At 40.8% G+C, this 15,806-nt stretch overlaps 1 protein-coding gene across 1 annotated transcript in view; it reads right to left on the reverse strand.

The window, feature by feature from the left end:
• Window positions 1-15,806, reverse strand: part of skic8 (SKI8 subunit of superkiller complex) — a 63,834-nt gene continuing 48,028 nt past the window's right edge. The window contains exon 11 of the mRNA XM_076302815.1: window positions 1-345. Coding sequence (XP_076158930.1) covers window positions 256-345 — 90 coding nt within the window. The 3' untranslated portion in view covers window positions 1-255. The remainder of the gene's footprint in view (window positions 346-15,806) is intronic.

Raw genomic sequence — 15,806 nt, forward strand, 5'->3', positions numbered from 1 at the left:
TTGTAATTAAACTGAATATTTAATTGTTAAAAAAATAACAACATTGAATTCTGGCATAGAAGGTCAGGTTTATGAGAAGGACAAGTTAATTTGAGAAGTGAAAATAGTTTTCTTTGATCATTTCAATCCACTAGTAAGACCAAGCTGTGTAAATATTGCAACTGATCTGCCAACACATCAGGGTGACAAAATATTGGGAAGCCATTTCCAAAGGGAAACTTATTGTGTTTGCCCTGCTGCAAGTTGAGGAAAGCATCAGACTGGACAGTCATAAATATGAATGGCACGGTCATCCCCTGCAGAGATGATCTTGGACCCTGTGGTGTTGTATTTAACACTCCACACCTAAAAAGGCAAGCAAAGAATGATGGGTTGAATGATTACAACACTTAACAGCCTCAGAAATTGATAAAAAGCCTCATCTAATGCATAATAAAACTACTCAGTGATGCTCTGCCTTGAGTCACATATCAAACTAGATGTACCGCGTAGCAGTACAAAATATGACCGCCGCTCAGTCCTGCACATCCATTCCGCGAAAATAAATCATATTAATGAATTTGTCTCCATCCCCCACTCTTGAAACTTTTGTGTATGCTTGTTTGGAATGTGTGTTTGCACACATTCCGCACACAAAGTAGCCTACTGGCGCTGCAAAGGTGAATATATTTGTTTCTGGGCCAAAAAATCTGTAACATTGTTATAAAACCTTTAAAATCTCTAAACAATCACAAGTAGGGCAGTTCATCACAGTCCATCCATTGCAACTGGACTGATGAAAGGTACACCTGTAGGCTACATTGTATTTGGGAAAAGCAGAAGGTAGCAGCATAATGTATTTATTTATTTATTATTATTAAACAAAACAATCCCTGTCAGTTCCATGCAGTTTTCAACAGCTATCAAGAAGAGAGGTCATGTCATGGATTTTTGTGAATGTTTCTTCTTCTACATATGCATACGTTTAGTCATCTAGTTCAAATGATATTCAGCTTTATTGTCAATGCACAAATTAAATACCAGTAGCCTAAAACAAAATGCCGTTTTACCCAGTGGTGCAAATAACTGACATGTCCAAAAGGGCCTTCATGAAATGCGTTGCGAGACTGTTCATACACATTTTAACGGGCAAAGTTGAAGAGCTACTGTCCGTTATTGTTTGTGCAAATAATATGCTGATTCATGTTCCCTTGCATTTTGCAACCATGAGGTCCATGGTTAAGCTCAATCTTTTGACGCAATCTTTTATTTTCACCCAGCCTAGTCCATGGTAGGCGCCCGATAGAAATATTGTTTAATTTTGCGATTGACATATCCACGCACTGGTGCCCCCCCCCCCCTGCGACGTGTTCGCCCCCCGGTTTTAGAGCTATTCTAAATGCAAAAATGCATAGAGGGAGTTATGACAAAACCGTGACTGTTAACAAACTATAAGCTATATAAGGTAGGCCCTATGCTAGGCCTATTACACAACACAAATTGTCACTAGGCTATGCTGGCGACCCAAATCAAATCTCCGTTGGAACCAATGGCTTACACCTTACAGTATCAAGCTGCCACCTCTTGGCGAAAAGTTAATAGTTTTGCATATCAGTAGTAATACATTTCACGTAGCTGTGAATCACGGAAAGGGCGAATGAAGTGGACACTTCTAAATGGAACCCAACCCACTGTACAGTAGCTCAAGGTCTGTGGCTAAAGCAGCCATAATGAAAGCGTTATCATTGTTTGGATACTTCACACACACGTGTTTTTTAATCGCATAGACTACAACTACCAAGCTGAAATCAAAGCACATCAACTCCCCTCTCACACCCTAAACACGCACTTCGAACAAACAAAAAGCGCCTCAGTCTCACGGAATAGCCATAGGCAAAACTGTATCTGACCGGTGTAACGTTGGTACTAAATCATCCATCGCAAAGAATGATTTTTGTAGCACGTGCAACAAATATGTGTAGGTACAGCCCTACCCTGAATACATCTCAACGTGCGCTCTAAAACATCTGGTTTAAATGGAGATGTAGATCATCACTTTGACGAATTTATGTAGTTTCAGTTACTTTACTTTGAGCCATGCTCTTCCTTACTTGAATCACCTTTGAAAATAGAGGATTGAAGTAGCCTATATGGGTGTTTGGGAATGAACGTTGACTCAGATGCTTTTTGAGACCTTGAGCAGAAATGTCCCAGCCCGGTGTTTAGGGTGCATCATAGACAGGTTATCTTTCAGGTAGCCTATATATTTTCCATTAAAAAACCATCACGTAGCGAACGTGTTGTGGCTAACTCACTTAGCTCCTGTTAGTAGCCTAGGTTATGGTCATAAGCAAATGAGATGACAGTCGAAAGATACAATTAGTGCTGTTATCTATTTGCTTGGTAGCCTATAAACGCATTTATGGTTTTCTACAAATACATCAATAATCAAATTGGCCTCCATCACTCAACCATGCTAACGGTAACATTATTTTACCTACGTTCTGCTATTGATAGGATTAACGTAGCCTACCTGCAGTAAAAAACAAGCATGTCCGATAAACATTGTCAGATTTATTTCGGCTTCAAGAGGAAATGGGAATTACATGTCATGCAGAAATCATCCTACCCTTAGACGTTCTCTGCGGTAAACTACTGTAGCCTACAGTCTTGTCCTTGTAGGAAGCGTAGTGTCTTTCCAACCCACTTTAGATTAACTTCCAACAAAATTACGTCTCACTGCAACGATGCGCCATCTAGTGGACAAACGACTACTTATCGCCAATACTGGAAATGCAGCCATGATGATGATGATGAATATTTATTTTGGCTTTCTTTTAATCCTACTGAATTTGTAATTATGTATCGGCCGTTCTAATACCGATAGTATGTGGGTGCCTGTGTGTGTGTGTGCATGTGTATATGTGTGCACCACCATCTACAGGCCAATGAGTGTACAGTCACTATATGTACACATAACTTAATTTTTTAGACCCCCCCATGGATGAAATTCTACGAAACTTGGCATACCCCCAGAGAATGTCAGGTTAATTATACACATATGCAGTGCAGGTGCAGTTCTGAATGTCTTTACTGAAGAGAGGGGCGATTAAAGCAGAATGATATTGCATTTTCATTTTTTACCGGGGGGGGTGCAAATCACAAATGAGTGATTATGGGCTAGGTTGATGTGGGCCCTTAAGACCAACATACCATAAAAATGTCTTCATCCTCGGTGCCACGGTTCAGGTAGTTATTTAGGAAAAACTGCATTTTTTGGGTTTCGGGTGGCCCAGCGCGGAGGGGGAGTGGCCCCCGGGGACCAAACGAAATTTTTCCGTAAAAGTTTAGTGGGGCTACATACCCACCAAATTTCATGTGCCCCGGTATTTCGGTGCCCCGGGTATCGTTGACCAAAATTTCAGGAAGTAGATGAAAAAAAAACTTTGACAATCCCTATATGACCGCTTCGCTAGCGGCGGTCATAATTAGGAGGGGCAAGTCCCTTGTGAAAGTATTTAACCCCACTGAACAGTGATGCAATGGACCACAGCTGATCCGTGATCTGTGTTAATATGCCCCCATGGTTCAACATGCATGTAAACCGTGAATCAATTGCAAAGTTTAATGATAATACATAAGGGACAATGGACAACACAGTGTTCGGTTATCAGAAAAATGAGATGTACCGCATAGCGGTACAAAATATGACTGCCGCTCAGTCGGTGTAAACGCTGCTGTTATGGAAGGGATTACGGCTGCCGAGGTGTCCTGTTATACAGAATTAATGGACAAGGGCGAGGCAAAGAACTCAGGCAAAGAGAAGCCGACTTGTTCAGTTTGTTATACAACTTTCTTTGGCTCTAACAGCGATAGCATGTACAGTTAGCTTGTTTACTGTTGATTCCATTGTTGCGAAGCCTGCTGCCAGGCTCAACCATTCTGTACCAGTCTTACTATGGTTGTTATAGTTACCATCCATAAACATTGATATGGAACAGTGATTAAATTTTTTTTTACTAGATCTACTTCATAGGTGTCCCGTTATTCAGAATTATTACACGGCTCTTCATAATGCTGCAGAATGCTCCATTCACTTAAATGAGCCTTCCCAATGTTCGGTGGTCTGCTAAGTAAGGGATAACGGCCGCCGAGGTGTCCTGTAATACGGAATTAATGGACGAGGGAGAGGGGCAAAAAACTCCCCGACGCGCAACAGAGGGGAGTTGCCTTCGCCCTCGTCCATTAATTCCGTATAACTGGACACACCTCGAAGGCCGCTATCCCGCTTATCACCCGGTTGCCACTGTAAAGCAAAGGAAACACGCGGTTCCGTTTAAAAAGCAGCTCACTAGTTCAGCTTGTTGTACAACTTTAGCATGGACAGTTAGCTTGTTTACAGTTGATTCCATTGTTGCGAAGCCTGCAACCAAAGATTCTAGAGCGCTGCAACCATCGTCCTACTATGGTTGTTATAGTTACCATTCATAAGCATTGATATGGAACGGTGTCCTGTTATTCAGAATTAATAGCCACCCCACCAGCCAATCAGAAAAGAGTATTTCTTCTCTCCGAGTGAGAATTCTCAATAACAGACCGTTGCTAAGTATAACAGACCGCTGTCAAGGAAAATGGGCTTCTATTTCACGTCTTTCATATCACTAACGCAAGGACTGGAACTTCATTCAAAAGTGAAAGCAGACGGTTGGTGTTCTAAAGAATGTTTGATTCAAGTTCAGCGTGTGCTGTTGTCGAACTATTTGTTTCTCACCAAAAGCCACGATGAAACAGTAACAAATAGGCTATAGCCTAGGTTATGTAGGCTAAAGATCGTCGTGGGGAGTTTATTGTTTCGTTTTGGCAAGTAGCCATGTAATAAGCGGGATAATGTATAGAACGCCAGTCATTATTGGGTAAATAAGTCCCTTCAGGGCGGAAGACCACTCCGCTGCACATCAGGGTCCGGTTCGCCCTGTCAGGACTTATTTTCCCAATAATGACCGGCGTTCTATACATTATCCCTTACTTAATAGCCACCCCACCAGCCAATCAGAAAAGAGTATTTCTTTTTAATGTGAAAAAGGCATGTGTGTTGTGAAGGAGGCAGCCCTGGTTTTGGTAGGGAGCTGCTCTCCTCTTTCCACAGAATCTTTTACTTTTAGACAGTACCGGATAGTACCGGCCAGAGCCATATAAAGGTAGAGTTGCGACAATGGGTGTTCAAAATTCCGTTGGTCACGTGGTTTGTGTAAACCTCAACTAGTTCCCGGAAGTGATTGACAATGGATTAGAATGCATTAAATAGGCTACTGTTCAATGATAGACAGAGCCACGATTTTGGGACAGTCAATAAATGCATTGATATACAATATTTATAACACAGTGTAATTATTGTGTAAACTATGTAGTTATCCTACCATTACAACAATATTAAATTAAATTCCAGACCTTATATCTTAGCCTGCTATATAAGGTTTTTCCCGCCCTTTTTTCGTGTCACTTACGTTAATATTAATTTTTGTACAAAATCAAGACGGGAGATTCTTTAGAAAACGCAATTGCACCCACCCCATAAGTGTATCTAAATTATCGCTATATAAAATAAATGACCTCGTACAGTGACTCGAAAAGCTGTAAACAGTGTTTTTGAGACTGCGTGTAGCCTACAAAAGCGCATGGAGCTCCTGTGAAATTTTGATTTTGCAACGAGAAACTGTAACACAGCTAGTCTAACATTACTTGTTTGAGTTTTCTACCCCGCGTTTCCTCTGGTAGTCACTGATCTGAGCTAATGAGCGAATTATCTAGCCTAGCCAAGCCTAGCCTATCGTCGCGGTAGAATAAAAAAAGTTTAAACGTTTTTTAACATCTCCAGTGTAATGGTGGGCATTCTAAGTTAACCGTAGTATTAGGCCTACCTATTAAGTAAGCCCATGGTAATGCGAGTGATCATAATAAAATATAAAACGTGACATGTAAGTCCTTCGATAAATAACCAGGCTATGAACTCATAAACATGAACAGCACTTTGTCATCGTTTGTCATTCACCGTGCTGTGAACAGCATTAAGATGCTAGGCTAAAGAGCTTGAGATTCAGACAGGTGAGCACTTGGGAATGGTGTGCATCGTGTCAGAAAATAGCAATTTGATCAGTGATCATGCATCATCAGCGCAAGCTTGGTTTGAAACTTTCTGGGGATGGGGATTTTACACGATCCCTCATCACTGGGCTAACCATCACTGGGCTAGTGTGCCCTGCTGTGTTAATATGACCGTGCTGATGCTAACAGATGCAGCTCCCTCAAATCTAGGTTCTCTCATGCATATTAGGCTAGCTTTTGCCAATGAAAATGAATGCAAAATAAAAAAAAAAAACAGTCCTGCTCCTAACTGAAGAAACGTTTACGTTACCAACAATGTTAACAACAAACTCAGTTTCACTGTTGCAAGTACAAAGTTGGCTGTAAATATGCTTCGCCATATTACATTTTAACGAACCAGCTAGCTTTGTGATAACAAAATCTTACCTTTTATGTGTTTAGTCCACTGAAAGTTATCCACATATCAAACGATTAAATCCACAGTTATCCCACTTTTGCTGCCCTTTTTAAAATTAAACCACTTAAATCCATAGCCTAGATGAGCATTGCGCATAATGTTACAACTATGTTGACATGATGGTAAAGCTAAATGCCCAAGACATGTCACGTCATAAAAGTTGTAGGCTACAAACGCAAAAACTTAATGACAGCTCGTTCGTGGTGTTGCCTAGTGCTAATTGAAATGGTATAGGCATAGTACAGCGGGTAACCATGAAAATTGTGCACTTTTTGAAAGAAACATGAAACTTCTACCATAGTTAGGTTATACCATGAGGTTTATTTTCAGATTTGGAGGGAAGTCAAATTTGACCTCTGAGGCCAGGGAGAGGTCAAATCCAAGATGGCCGCCAATAATATTCAAAAGTGCCTCACGTTGGAACCAAACACAGTAGAAAAACACTTAAGGTGTCATTTCCCACTAACTTTTGGGTGCCCATTCTGTATCTGATAACTTTGAAACCACCAGAGTTCAAGAAAATGCATTTATGTAAAGGTCAAGGTAAACAAAACATCAAAATATTCATTTTTTATGTATCCCAATTAATTTCTTTGTTGTCGCTGTAGGGCTGCACAATTAATCGAATTTTAATCACGATCACGATTTTGGCTTCCCACGATCAAATTTGCGTGATCGAGCGATATTTCAAATGCGTGCTCTACCCATAGAACCAACCTGGCAACCCATAGAACGCTCCGCTACAAAACAAATCAAGCGCTCCTTAAACCTGTCTGACCATGTTCCTGCATGCAGCCTACCAATGCCAGCTGTTCCCTGCACTGCTCAGCCTGATGCACTGTGGACTAGTGACATTATGTTTACTATTAGTAGGCTAGTTAGACTATACAATAAACGACGATCAAAAATCAAATGTGTGGCACAGCAGAAGGCCAAGAGCTTGTCCCTCGAAGCGGATCATCCACTGTTCGAAAATATTTCGGATTTCAGGCAAGTTAAGTTAACCAAAAATATAAGCAAAGCAGAGCTCTCAACTCATACCGTGAAACACATCACATGACGTAAACCACACATGCCTTTTTTATCACGTTAACTTTTAGTCCTTGTTTGCTTCCTCTGATAGCCTATACTGTAATAAGAGTTGAGCTAACGACGGGATCCGTGAATTTTATTCATGTATTTTATAAGCTACATGTGCAACCTACAATGCATATGCGTTTCAAGACACAGCCTACTCAAAACGAGTGAACAATAATGAAAATGTAGCCTACACGTCAGTGTTTTACATATCAACGAATGACTAAACCAGGGGTGTCCAAACTGCGGCCAGCCATGCACTTTAATCCGGCCCGCCGAGCATTTAGGGACCGTTCGTTATTTATAAACGGGATCACCGGAGGGATTTTGACTGCTTCGATCAAAAGTTGCATGACCCTCCCCTACCTGCAATATAATTTTCAACGACCCTCCAGCCGCATTTTGAAAATGACATGACCCTCCCCGGCCAATTGTCGACGTGTTCCACCCACGCTCTTACACGCTATGGTAACACATCAACATATGCTACCGTCCTAAAATCAACCTCTGCTTTCTGATCTTACACATCACACTTCACCAAGATGGTGGCCATTTCAGTAGATTTACTCCCTAACATTGTTGTGGAAACACAATAAGCATGGAAACTAAATGCACACTTCCTGCAACTGCATTAGCCTACTTGAAAAGTTACTCCTCTAGTAAGTATTCACATGAAATAAAACAATAAAGCATTGAGACCATTCAACAAAGCACACTGGGTAATAACTAATTCAACACATGAACTTGTTGCTATGGACTCGTCTCTAGGCTTCCTCAGTCATTGTAAAGCTGCCGAAGCTGAACATTATCCAAAACTGAATTTCTCAGACGAGCGTCAATTTGGGAGCTTGCTACACTCATTCCTTCTCAAATGACTTGAAAAGGCCGTTTGCACAATTTCACAAATAATCACAGGGACCGAAAAATACCTAACATGACAACTTTTTCTGGGTTTATCATTTTAACGTTTCCCTGCTGTCTTGCCGTTTTAATATGTTCCCGTAGAATATCCCATATTACTTTAATACTCATAACATTAGTCCCCCATTCTGGCCTGTCTCTGTGTTGTCCTGTTGTTACCCCTTGCCCTTCCAGTGAAACAGATGTATTCAAATCATCGTTTTGCTTGCTTGAATGCGAACTCAGAGTGATGTTAACCTAGGCCTATTTAAGTTAACGATGAGGTTGTCGTAAGAACACGATTCATTAGCGCTTGCAGTGTTCGGCCTATGCCTACGTGCGCACCTGCCAGGCTACTCAGCTAGACAAAGAATTCCCCCTGTATATTCACTCCAAGTTGGCCTACCATAACTTACCAACTACACTGTAGACCATAAACTGGCTATTTATATGACCAAATGTATTTGTTCAACTTTATGAAGCAGAATTACGCACTGCTACTTGGAACGTAGGCCTAACACATTTTTGTTGGCAGGAGAGAGGATGACAGCGATTAACAAATTGCACTTGTTGCTGGTTACCAATAAATACTATATATATTTTGCAAACAACAAAAACAGAAAGGATGGAGACAGCAAAGCTAGAGATGGGCAGGAACAAGGTCAATTGGTAGAAATGCTTGTCAAAACGTTAGGAGCTGGATGTGTGGATGAATGAAGCACAAGTATGCTTTGTGTTAAGCATGCACACTGTTTAAAGTTAGGCTACACGGTAAACTACAAGTAAACCAAAGTTAAATTTAGCTTTTTTAGGGCTGGATAAAGTTGACCAAATGGATATAGGCTGTTAGGCGTGAATAAAGTAGGCTACTTTGTTGCTCCAACCCTTCCAACGTTAATGGGGACGAATGTTGACATTTTCCGCATTTTGCGTGAGAAACCCGGGAAATCTCCCTTATTTTCATTGTTCAATGTTGACAGAGCTATGGAACGAAAGAGAATGTTATATGGTGACAGAAATAAACAATCAAACAAGCCACTTTGATTTTTTGCTGTTTTCATTAATACAAAAGATGGGTGACCCTCCCTCCTAGACAAAAAAAAGTTAGGTGACCCTCCCCTCAACAAAGAATAAAAAGACATGACCCTCCCCTATTTTCCTCCGGTGACCCCGTTTATAAATAACGAACGGTCCCTTATTAGTTTATCATAGGCCGCTCGCTATTTTTTTCCAGCGATAGACGACGTTGTGGCTACTGCAAACTGCTTTACACTCTTCTTAGAGAACGCTCTTCTTAGAGAACGTTTACAATGTCAATGTGAAAAAAAAGCTTGTCACATCGAGATACATAGAACCTCCATTGCAGTAGATCTAACTACGTTATGCTAGTCCATTTAATTGGGGACGCATTTGAGCGTGGGAGAGAGGGCGATGGCAACAGTAGTTCCCATTACTGACCATTTATAAACTGTGAGAGGGCACAGCCATAGGCACAGCACTAGCCATAGGCTATATTTGAGTGGAGCTGGCAAAGAGTCCTAAAGTGACAGTGCACCATTTATAAATGAATTAAACAGCATCAAATTAACAGTATTTCTTAAGAAATTAATTTTCTACAACAAAATTATTTTGTCATTTAAATAATACAAATCATTATTATTATTATTATTATTATTATTATTATTATTATTATTATTTGTGTGTGGCCCGCTGGCCAATTTTCAAAACCTAATGTGGCCCTTCAGTCAAAAAGTTTGGACACCCCTGGACTAACGATTACAGTAAACTCATGAACACGAAGCAGAGCTTAAGTGGCTAATGGGGAGCGTTGGGAGGATTCCCGGTAGGCGTTTTACCAAATATTAACAAAGTAGCATGCACAAAACATTTGTTTGGAAGTTGTTTGGAAGTTTGGAAGTCGCAGTCAAATCTATATTTGCAGTAATTTAGGGGAGTAAATGTGAGGGGAAGAATTTGGGTGAGCCAGATAGCAAGTCCAATATATTTAGGGAAAAAATATTTTTGTCACTAAAATTAATTAATAATCGTGATCTCAATATTGATCAAAATAATCGTGATTATCATTTTGGTCATAATCGTGCAGCCCTATGTCGCTGTATTATTCAGTTATTAGTTGTTATTTCATGAGATGTGTGGCTAAATTCATTTCTTCACAGCACAGAATTATCCACAGGTGATCCCACTAGACCATTTTCACAGACCACCTGCCATACCACCGCTGGTTGAAAAAAACCTGCTTTAGAGAGTTGTTGCTACAGGCCACAGTACGCACAATGTAGAGAGCACTTCAATCATCATATTCTAACAGGTAAACATATTGACTATGAACATAATTACATAATATTATTCATGTTGCAAATTAATTTAACCATAGCCAGGAAGGAGTTTTCCTTGGTAGTTAGCTTTTGAGTTAAAAATCATGGACATTGATCAAAATAATTATCCTAGCTAAACTAGTCTGGAACATTTATGTGAGCTGAAGCTAGTTTAATGATTGAACAGAGTATATTGTAGATATGTCAGCTTGGTAATGTGAAATTTGTTATGGCTGAAATAGGTAATGTTAACAGAGTAGCCTAGTTAAAGGGACACCAGGCAATGTTTTCGTGTTAATTACTCATCTTCGTAAGTCGGTATATGGTTAAATGACTCGTTACAGGGCGAGTGAAGACTCTCTCGCCCGCCCCTATTGCCTGTAGGAAGAATATCCCGCTTGCAAGTTCAGTGTATCCTACCCGCCGACCGAAGCAGGCAGGCTAACGAAACGCTAGAGATTGTTGAAAACGTGTGTATGGCAGAGCCGGCGAAGAAGCAATGAAAACCCTTGACAGAAGAAGCAAAGAAAAGGAAAAGAGCTTCAGACCGAGCGAGGGGGAGTTTCGTAGAGAAAAAGCAGCAGGCTTGCCTGACTGAAAGAACGACTGCTTTCTGAGCTTCCACATCTGAGGGCACATTCACACGGAAGAGACACACTCCTGAGTTTTGAGAAGGACATTGGACCAGCTCTCATGATAGTCTGTCAAACTGACAGTGATGCCATGCACTTAATGCGAGCAGCACAAGTAGTGCGCGAAGAGATCCTTAATTCATCTTTCTCTTTTGACGGGTCATTCAAAGAAAACTGCCAGCAGAGGGCTGTGCCAGCATCTCTCTTGGCCTTCATCAACATGGTACTTGATGGTACAAACATCGAGCATCAGTCCACCACAAAACCTGCCCTAACAATCTCCCAATTGATAGTCTAACAGTAAGAAGTAATTAATTAAGTAGTAATTAAAGACACAGCCTTATATTAACCCATTCGCGCTGGATGCTGCATGACGCAACATTGACCCTCCCGCTGGATGCTGCGTAGCGCAACATTGACCCTCCCGCTGGATGCTGCGTAGCGCAGCATGCTTTTTATTTCATGTTTTTAGGTGCTACAGAGGCTTAGATATTAAATTTTGGTAGACGCTGATAGGCCTGTCACGATAACAAATTTTGCTTGACGATAAATTGTCTCAGAAATTATTGCGATACGCGATAATATTGTCGTTCTGAGAATTTTCCTCGGGAAGATGAAGACGGCCCACTTGTTGTGTTTTTTTTCCCCAACTGGGAAAATTGCAGCGGATGGTTGTGTTTTAGATGCATATGCATGTTTGTTGTGTTGCCGCTTTTAATTGCGACTGTTTTCCAACAAATGCGACACACCGACTCGCACACGTTCAGTGGTTCACCACGGGCATTCGGTTTAAATCCGAAATGCTCCCACACTGCAGCTGTCGCGTTTCGCTTAACCAATTCCATCTTTTTTGTCTCTGCCTATTCGAACTCGCAACTAGCTTTCTCTCTGCCTAGTACCTACCGGTATACTTCTCACGCGGCTCTTTAGCTGCACTCTGTGGTAGGCTACGCCAGTAGTTCCGCCTCCCCACACACCATGCGACTGACAAGTGACTGACATGAGGGTTCACTCATGGTTACTCTAAGGACCCGAGAGAGAGAGGGAGAGAGAGACGAGGAAAACAAACAAGCATGCAAATGGCATTTATCGTGGCCAGAAAAATTATCGAGCTAATTTTAATTATCATGCGATTAATTGATTTATTGAATATCGCGACAGGCCTAGACGCTGACAATTTTTAGTATGTTTTCAGAAAACCCTCAGGAAATAAGGTTATTTAGTCTAGAATGCCATAGGATTCTATAGGCGTTTTTAGCAGGCATTTTAGGAGTAAATGGGTTAACATGCTAGCTACAAATGTGTTCAAGCCCGGTTGACCGGCTTTTTAACTAGAATACTCTGTTAACATTACCTATTTCAGCCATAACAAATTTCACATTACCAAGCTGACATATCTACAATATACTCTGTTCAATCATTAAACTAGCTTCAGCTCACATAAATGTTCCAGACTGTCTTCTAGTTTAGCTAGGATAATTATTTTGATGAATGTCCATGATGTTTACCTCAAAAGCTAACTACCAAGGAAAACTCCTTCCTGGCTATGGTTAAATTAATTTGCAACATGAATAATATTATGTAATTATGTAATAATATTGTTTGTTCATAGTCAATATGTTTACCTGTTAGAATATGATGATTGAAGTGCTCTCTACATTGTGCGTACTGTGGCCTGTAGCAACAACTCTCTAAAGCAGGGTTTTTTTAACCAGCGGTGGTATGGCAGGTGGTCTGTGAAAATGGTCTAGGGGGGTCATCTGTGGATAATGCTGTGCTGTGAAGAAATGAAATTAGCCACACATCTCATGAAATAACAACTAATAACTGAATAATACAGGGACAACAAAGAAATGAATTGGGGTACATAGGGTACATAAAAAATGAATATTTTGATGTTTTGTTTACCTTGACCTTTACATAAATGCATTTTCTTGAACTCAGTTATCAGATACAGAATGGGCACCCAAAGGTTAGTGGGAAATGACACCTTAAGTGTTTTTCTACTGTATTTGGTTCCAACGTGAGGCACTTTTGAATATTGTTGGCGGCCATCTTGGATTTGACCTCTCCCGGGCCTCAGAGGTCAAATTTGACTTCCCTCCAAATCTGAAAATAAACCTTATGGTATAACCAACTTTCATGTTTCTTTCAAAAAGTGCACAATACTATTACTTTACTACTATTACTGTTATTATTATTATTATTATTCGGATGAGCCAATAATGTAAATCTGAGTCTGAAATGTTGGCTACAAACAGTCTGTAACTGCACTGCTGCTATTATAAATTGTTAAAGGAACACGCCACCCAATGTCAGTAGTAATATATGTTCTTACCTTAACTTTCACGAGTTGAGTCATACCTCTCCCGTGTCGGTAGGCTACGTGCACTCAAACGCCCTGGTGCGCGGCTGGACTGTGTTAGCATGTTGCTATGCTAGCGGGCTTTGACGGTAACTAAGCGTAGAAGTAATCAAAAACATCCACGTTTTCCCGACTTAAATACAGTTGCACGAGTAGTTGATCGAAATGCTACGGCCACGCAACATGAAACGTGGCGATTTTCCAAGCGAATAAACCGGAGAACTACAATGTGTGGCGCAATAGCACTTGGGAGTACTTCGACCTAGCGTAGTAGTATTGTTAACACCTAATTGTAGATCCTATCCACCACAGAGTTTAGAATCCATGCTGGATCGACCCTCAGCCTCTCCCTCCCCTCTGAGCGAGAGAGAGGCACACACACTAGAGATGCGCTGATGGGCTATTATTTCAATCATAACTGCATAGCAAAACTTATCATCCATCAGCACCAAAGTTTTTTGACCAATTTTCAAAACCGCACCCGCCCACCATCCGCTGATTGTTTTAATGTAGGCTATATGGGTGATGCAGCGCTGCTGACGTGAGGCTAGAAAGCCCTTGCCTGTTCTAGAAAGACTGATCTAATGCAGCAAATATATTAAAAGGCTAAAGTCGTACATTGGCTATGTTGTAGCCTATCCCCAGAATATCAGCAGCAAACTCAGTCTCTGTCTCGCAAAACAGTCTCCAAATAAAACGCACATCGGCCTGTTGCCTATTCTGCCAGCTTGTGACAATATATCGTCCAAAATGCTTATTGCATTGCATTCTCCACATTTTTGGCTACATTTTCATGTACCACATCAGCATTTTTGTTCAGTGAATCTTTTGTAAATTGCTTTACAATAGCGTCGGGCCCTTGTCAGCAGCCTTCGGCTTGCCTCTTGCCACTATTCACTCCTTGTCTTCCGATGTCATTTCTGAGTCATCTACAGATGTTTACACACATTCACCTCCCTAAATAGAACCAACTTGACGTTGACTTCAACCTGTGTTATATCCTAGATGAGACTGCCTGGGTTATTTTGTTTCGATATTAGCCTATATATAAAACACATAATTATAGCCTACCATTCAGGGAATAGGCATTTAAAAGAGAGACGTCGAGAGTGATGTGACTCAGAAATGACATCGGGCGATGGCAGTGCGAGATGTTCAGAACGTAAGAGCTAAAACTTCTACAAACTCAATAACATCCACAGCGGAAAAATAAGGTAAGAAAAATAGTCGGAAAACTTAGATGTGTAAGGCAAGCAAGCAAGTTTGGCGGTTGTTACTAAAAATGTGAACATGCACGTTGCACTGTTGTGCGGTGGACTTTCAGAATGAATGGAGTCGGAGTTTTTTTAATATCGAGGCGTCATATTCGTCCGATGGCCTGCTATAAAATGAATTGCGCTGTCTGTCTGAAAAAGACGCGCTCGTGCAGTCAAAATGAATGGGAGTCTTCAGAACAGGCTTGTCAGTCACCCTGACATAACAGTGTGTAAAGTAGCCTATAATGTGAATGACTTGTTATTTTATCAAGGATTTCTTTCTTTTTGCAAAAAATAAAGTACAATAGGCATTAATTAGTAGGCCAGGAGCATGTTGAAATGATGTGGCAAATTGCGTTTTTATTACAATGATAAAATTGTAAAAGGACATGACCGAAGCTGAGGCAAGCCAGGCAATAGGCCTATAGGCCCGACGGTAATTGTAAATTACCGTTGAAGTCAACGTCAAGTTGGTTCTATTAAGGGAGGTGAATGTGTGTAAACATCTGTAGATGACTCAGAAATGACATCGGAAGACAAGGAGTGAATAGTGGCAAGAGGCAAGCCGAAGGCGGCTGACAAGGGCCCGACGCTATTGTAAAGCAATTTACAAAAGATTCACTGAACAAAAATGCTGATGTGGTACATGAAAATTTAGCTAAAAATGTGGAGAATGCAATGCAATCAAGCATTTTGGACGAT

The sequence above is a fragment of the Alosa pseudoharengus genome, unplaced genomic scaffold, assembly GCF_046254945.1.
Source record: "Alosa pseudoharengus isolate Yale_2024_CS ecotype anadromous, Long Island Sound unplaced genomic scaffold, YU_APseudo_1.1 YU_APseudo_1.1_scf_10, whole genome shotgun sequence".
Taxonomy (NCBI): domain Eukaryota; kingdom Metazoa; phylum Chordata; class Actinopteri; order Clupeiformes; family Clupeidae; genus Alosa; species Alosa pseudoharengus.